The sequence below is a fragment of the Daucus carota genome, chromosome 9 (assembly GCF_001625215.2).
Source record: "Daucus carota subsp. sativus chromosome 9, DH1 v3.0, whole genome shotgun sequence".
Classification (NCBI taxonomy): Eukaryota; Viridiplantae; Streptophyta; class Magnoliopsida; order Apiales; family Apiaceae; genus Daucus; species Daucus carota.
The window spans coordinates 14603297-14610202 of NC_030389.2; the positions used below are offsets into that span (position 1 = coordinate 14603297).

At 35.2% G+C, this 6906-nt stretch overlaps 1 protein-coding gene across 1 annotated transcript; it reads left to right on the plus strand.

The window, feature by feature from the left end:
- The first annotated feature begins 1198 nt into the window (after positions 1 to 1198).
- LOC135149430 (uncharacterized) lies at positions 1199 to 4556 on the plus strand. Its single transcript, XM_064085155.1, has 3 exons — positions 1199 to 3549; positions 3634 to 3733; positions 3804 to 4556. Exons 1-3 carry the CDS (start codon positions 1199 to 1201, stop codon positions 4554 to 4556), a joined length of 3204 nt encoding a protein of 1067 aa, XP_063941225.1.
- The last annotated feature ends 2350 nt before the right edge of the window (positions 4557 to 6906 follow it).

Consider the following 6906-nt stretch of genomic DNA (forward strand, 5'->3'; position numbering starts at 1 on the left):
GCTTATACCATAACCAAGTGCAGAAAACCGACCGAATTGCTGGTCGCTTTTGATCGGTCGGTTTTACGTGGTCGGTTTTAAATGCTGGGAAAATAGCGCACTGCTCGTTAACCGACCAAAAACATACGGTCGGTTTTGCGTTTATTAGTTTTATTTATCGATTTATTTGGCTAAGTCATGAGAATGCTCTGCGGCACCGACGAACGACGTCGTATGCGTACTATAAAACCGACCGGCGTCGGTCGGTTTAGATTATTTTTATTTTTAATTCTCGATTTATTTGGCTAAGTGCAGAAACGACGTCGTTTGTGTGATATAAAACCGATCGACCGCGGTCGGTTTCGGTTATTTTAATTTTAATTCTTGATTTATTTTGGCTCAGTGCTGTTTAGTGGACTATAAAACCGACCGAATTCTTGGTCGCTTTTGATCGGTCGGTTTTACATGGTCGGTTTTAAATGCTGGGAAAATAGCGCACTGCTCGTTAACCGACCAGAAACATACAGTCGGTTTTATTTTGCGACATAACCGACCACTTGGTGGTCGGTTTTGACCGCCATTTGTATATTTTATTATTTAAAAAACGGCGGGTAGGTGCGTTTTAGCAGTGATATGACAGCGTTTTGTTAAAATAGACATAACCGACCGGTTGTTTTTGACAGGCGGTCGGTTTTGTTTGAGCTAAAAAGTAAAAAACTACTCTCCACTTTCATTATACAACAAAGCTTGGAAATTATCAAATATCAAAAGAAGAAGAAGGAGAAGAAGAGAAAAAAAGAGAAGAAGAAAAAGAAGAACAAGAAAGGAAGGAATCAATTATCAAAAACAAAGTAAGTTACTCTTCTTAATTATGATCACATTGTGATTTTTATATATTTTGTTGAGAATAATTTGTATGCATGTTGTTTATATAAATTTCTTGGATAATTTGTAATGTGTATATGTTATGTTCATACATACGTGGTGTGTATATATATTTATGTAGATGACAAATCTTAATCGGAGTTGGATTAGTAACCGGTTGCAACGAGATAAAATTACTCTAAATTTAGAATATAGGGAAGGTGTAGAGGAATTTTTGAATTTTGCAAGCTTGAAAATGGAGGGAGGTATGATGAAATGTCCTTGCAAGCTTTGTAAAAATTTGAATTGGTTAGGGGTAGATGATGTTCGGTTTCATTTAATATCCGAGGGTATGATGGAGAGTTATACGGTATGGACTTCGCACGGAGAGGTTTCGCAAAAAAGTAAAAAGCGAAAATCATGTGAAACGCGAGAATGTCGTAGGGTAGTAGATGATCATGTTGATATCAACTCCATGTTACATGATTTTGCCGGTTCGAATCATGAATTTTATGATACCACGGGTACTACTAATGTTGAAGAAGCTCCTAATGATAGTGCTAAAGAATTTTATAAGGTGATTGTTGAAAATGGTGCTCCTATTTATCCCGGTTGCACAAAATTTACAAGATTAAGTTTTACCGCAAAATTGTTGGAGTTCAAAAATGCGTCTAATTGTAGTGACAAAGCCTTCAACAGTTTGATTAAGATCATTATGGACGTGTTACCAAAAAAGCACACATTACCCGAGTCTTATTATGAGATGAAAAAGGTTATGAAAAGTTTAAGGGTGGAATATGAAAAAATTGATGTGTGCGAGAATGATTGTATGCTATTTTATGGAGATGACAAAGATAAAATTGTGTGTGATATATGTAGTTGTAATCGATATTTGGATAAATCAAGGAAAAATGGTAAGAAAATTCCAAGAAAAATTTTAAGACATTTTCCTTTGATTCCCCGACTGCAACGGTTATATATGTCGGCACATACATCCGACCACATGAGGTATTACAAAAATCGAGAGGTCAATGAAAAAGAAATTTCTCACCCTGCGGATGGAGACGAATGGAAGAATTTTGACCTCCGATATCCATCATTTGCTCAAGAAATTCATAATGTAAGACTTGGTTTTGCGACCGATGGTTTCAACCCGTTTGGGAATACGGGTAACAAAACATATAGTGTATGGCCCGTGGTAATTGTTGTGTATAATCTTCCGCCGTCCATGTGTATGAAGAGACCGTATATGTTTTTGACGGATATTATACCGGGTCCGGAGAGTATTGGGAAAAATATTAATATATATCTTAGACCTCTCATTGATGAATTGAAGACATTATGGTATACCGGAGTGCAAACATATGACCAATCTCTAAAACAAAATTTTACCATGAGAGCGGCTCTTATGTGGACAATCAGTGATTTTCCTGCCATGAGTATGGTAAGTGGTTGGTCGGGGAAAGGAAAGCTTGCATGTCCAGTGTGTTTGGGAAGTGTGCAGGGGTTTCAGTTAAATCATTCTGGGAAATGTTCTTTTCATGGCACTAACCGAATTTTTCTTGAACCCAATGATCCATTGCGTAAGAAGAGTAGCTTGTTTGACCATTCGGAAAAAAGGTTGTGGCGTGAACGCTTATCCGGGGAGGAAGTTAAAACTTGGATTGATAGCATAGACTTTCCACCACCCGGAAAGACTAACAAAAAGAAAAGAAGTGATGGATATGGGGTTGAGCGTCATTGGACTCATGCCCCGATGTTCTATGATCTCCCTTATTGGTCTTCACATAGTTTGCGACATTCCATTGATATCATGCATACCGAAAAAAATGTGTTTGAGAACATATTTTTTACCATTGTTGGGGGTAAGAAGTCAAAAGATCACCACAAGGCAAGGTCGGATTGCAAACACTTCGGTGTGTTGCCTCATTTGTGGATTGATGAAAATGGCAAAAAACCAAAAGCACCGTACTCTCTTAGTAGAAAACAACTCAAACTTCTATGTCAGTGGATTGAGTCGTTGAAACTTCCAGACGGTTATGTCTCAAATATATCTCGTTGTTGCAATGCTAAGGAGTGTAAGTTTTTTGGATTTAAATCGCATGATTGTCATATTTTCCTTCAAAAATTGTTGCCTCTATCAATTCGCGAGCTTCTACCGGGACCAATTGTGGATGCCTTGACAATGATTTCCAATTTTTTTCAAGAATTATGTTCATCCGTGATTACGAGATCCGATTTGGATCTAATGATGAAATCGGTTATTAGAGCTTTGTGTTTATTGGAAACAATTTTTCCTCAGACTTGGTTTGATTCGATGGAGCATTTGGTAATACATTTAGCAGAAGAAATTAGACTAGCAGGACCCGCTTATTGGCATTGGATGTATCCAATTGAACGGTTATTAGGGAAATTTAAACAAAAGGTTGGTAATAAAGCGCGAGTCGAGGGTTCAATTGCCGAACGATATATGGAAGAGGAGATTCTTAATTTTTGTTCCTTCTACTTTGCCACGGACTCAATTCATAATAAAATACGTCGCAATGAAGCTCGTTTTGATGGTGATGGCTCCGAAAAATTAGAAGTTTTTGAATATCCAATTGAATGTCTTGGTAAAGAGGGAAGTCGTTATTTGACCGATAAAGAGCGAAAGTTAGCAGAAGAATATGTACTTCTGAACTCTCCAGAAATTCAACCTTATCTAAGGTATCATTTATAATTTATTTAAATTTATTTAAATTTATTATTATTTATTGATAATTTATTATAATTTATTATAATTTATTTCAGGCGGTTTACAGATCGTGTTATGAGTCAACGTCCGGAGACAACACCTCAACAATTAGATTGTTACACAAAGACCCGATTTAAAGATTGGTTATTGAAAAAGGTATATATTATTTTTTCAATTTCCTTTGAAATTTGAATTTATTTCATCAATATATTTTTAATATTTTTAGGTTGGACGAGATGATGTAAACCGACCTCTTCTTCAATATTTGTTTGAGGGACCGGCTATGAGGGTAATGACATTTGAGACTTGTAAAGTCAATGGATACAAATTTTGTACGAGAACATCTTCCGGTTCCGGTGTCATTGTTAAGGGCACTTCACATGATAACAATAGTGATTATTATGGACAATTGGAGGAAATTGTCAAGCTTATTTATCGAGGAGGAAATTATGTATATTTATTCAAATGTATATGGTTTGATAGTGTCGGAAATGGTGTTGTGATTGATAAAAATAGGGTCGTGACCGTGGATATTACTTCAAGATTGAAGTCGGATGAGATTTTTATTTTGGCTAGTCAAGCTTCCCAGGTTTACTATGCTCCCAGTGTATTGAATCCACATGGCAAATATTTTACGGTCGTCAAGTCTAAAAGTCGTCCGATAAGCGAATCTATCAAAATATCAAATGATATTGAAGAAGCTTATCAAGAAGATAGATCAAATGCTACTAGTGCATTCTCTATATTTGTTGATTTTGCACAATATGGTACCTTACCGTTCGTTCGACATGAAGAAGATGAACAAGAAAAAGAAGACAAAGATGAAGAAGAGGAAGAAGAGGATGAAGAAGAAGAAGAAGAAGAAGAAGAAGAAGAAGAAGAAGAAGAAGAAGAAGAAGAAGAAGGAAGTGATGACGAGAATGAAAATAATGGGGATGGAGATGATGATTATGATGATGGATTTGATGAAATTGATTAATATAATTGAATATTTTATGATGTTATTGAATTTAGTACTTCAACTTTCATGAAATTATTGATTATTGATTTGTTGGTTTGTTGGGTGGTTGTTGGTTTGGTCGCAGGTAAAGGCAGAGAAAGGAAACAACAAAACCTTGTTTTTTTGTTAAAATGCGCAGAAAACCGACTGCCTAAACCTAAAACCGACCGCTATTACCATTCAAAAAGCAGAAAACCGACCGATTTGTTATATAACCGACCAAGGTTACTGTAAGTCTAAATGTAAAGACAACCCTATCTGTTACATAGGGATGATAACTCAACAATTGAACAGGACAAGTAAATAACACACTACGCCTGCACCGGAATCGGAAGATACGAAGACAAAGGTTGAAGAAGCCATCTACAGTCTTGAAAGAATAAGTTCACTGGAAGAAGTTCATTAATATGTTCATGCCTCAGTGAAGAATAAAGATTGAAGTATTCAAGATTGTGGAAGCAATGAAGATGTTGTCCAAGTACTCGAAAGATTTCAGTGCAACCCCTGAAGCAAGATATTTCTATATATCTTGGTTGGTTATTTATAATCAACAAACTGAAGCATAAACTAACCCGGAACCGACTGATCAATGTTTGCTGACAAAGAAAGTACAATGTTTAACTTCAGTGTTAGTCGCTTGTGAACCAGACCAGTGCACTAAGCGTCAGCACGTACGGAGCTTTGCAAAGTATTTATCGATCGAAGAATTGATCCAGTCATATCAAGTCATTTGTTCCAAAGCCAAGCCAAGTCAAGCCAAATGCCAGCTATGCCAAAGCTTACTGCTCAAATGCCATACGTCAAAGCTTCCACAGAAAACCATATCAGGAAGTGACATTTTATATATGTGTGCACTTATATATTTGTATATGTACAAATATAATCATATATGTATATATGTATATTTAATTAAATATAATATATATAATATATATGTATATATGTTTTTAAACATATGTATATGTATATTTATATGTATATATATTTAAATAAATATATATGTATATAGTATATGTATTTATATTTCACATAAACACTTATATATTTAAGTGTATATATATATATATTATATTATGTGCATAAATATGTGTATATTTATATCTATAGATAAATATATATATATCCCTATATATATTTATATTTATATTTACATATAATTTTATGTATATTATATATATTTAAATATATGAGAATATATTTAAATATATGTATATATATATATATTACTATATGTTTATATAAATATTATTTATATACATTTATATATATATCTTTATTTATACATATATTTATATAATATTATGAATATAATATAAATATATGGATGGAGCAAACTCAAGTCAATCTCAGTCAAAGGAGTGATAACAAGGAAAGCTTTTACTATGTGAGGAACAACATTTGACCGAAGTCAACAGCTCTTCCTCACTTAGAAAATTCTCTAAGTATCATCACAAGTGAAGACAATGCACTCTTGAGGAGCAAACTTTGACCAAGTCAAAGTTCGTCCCCAAGTGATGAGAGAGAACAAGGAAGCTATGTGAGGAGCAACATTTGACCAAAAGTCAACAACTCTTCCTCACTTAGAAATTTTCTAAGTACATCACAATGGAGTATCCCACTCTTGAGGAGCAAACTTTGACCAAAGTCAAAGTTCGTCCCAAGAGATGAGAGAGAACAAGGGACCTTCACCATGGAGCACAAGTTGGAGTTTTTACTTAGAATTATTTTCTAAGTCTTGGCTGATCAACTGGGAAGCGCAACTTGGAGCGCAACCTTTGACCAAGTCAAAGGTTGCGACTCTAATTCATCTCACTGTGGCACTAGTTCAAGTAACTACAATTTGTCTAAGTAAGAAGACACACTGTGAACACAGGGAGGCGCAAGGTTTGACTAGGCGCCATGTTTGACTCCTGCTTGGCGCAACTTCAATTGCTTAGAATTATTCTAAGTAGAAGTTTTGCTTGAATCAGTCAAGCGCAACATTTGACTTAGTCAAATGTTGCGCCTCTGACTTATAATTCTTGGCGCAACTTTGAGTTTCTCTTGAGTTAGTTTTTATTTGGACAATTCAATTTAACCACAGTTAAACTGAATTCGTCCAGGACGAACTCAAGTCGTCCAGGACGAACTCGTTAACCATGGTTAGTTTATGAAAGCCTATAAATATGTGATTGTGGTTCTCACAATTTACAACATCCTTCGGGATGGATGGCCAAGTGCTATGCACAAACTCTCTCAAATATTCACACACCCTAGCCTAGTTTTGTACCATAAATATTTGTAGTGGATAGAGCTTGTAATATTTAGAGGAGTGGTCATTGTAGCCAAC

Coding starts and splice junctions, on each gene's coding strand:
- LOC135149430 (XM_064085155.1), top strand. CDS start 1,199: ATGGAGAGTTATACGGTATGGACTTCGCACGGAGAGGTTTCGCAAAAA. Junction 3,550..3,633: donor GAAATTCAACCTTATCTAAG/GTATCATTTATA, acceptor AATTTATTTCAG/GCGGTTTACAGATCGTGTTA. Junction 3,734..3,803: donor AAGATTGGTTATTGAAAAAG/GTATATATTATT, acceptor TAATATTTTTAG/GTTGGACGAGATGATGTAAA.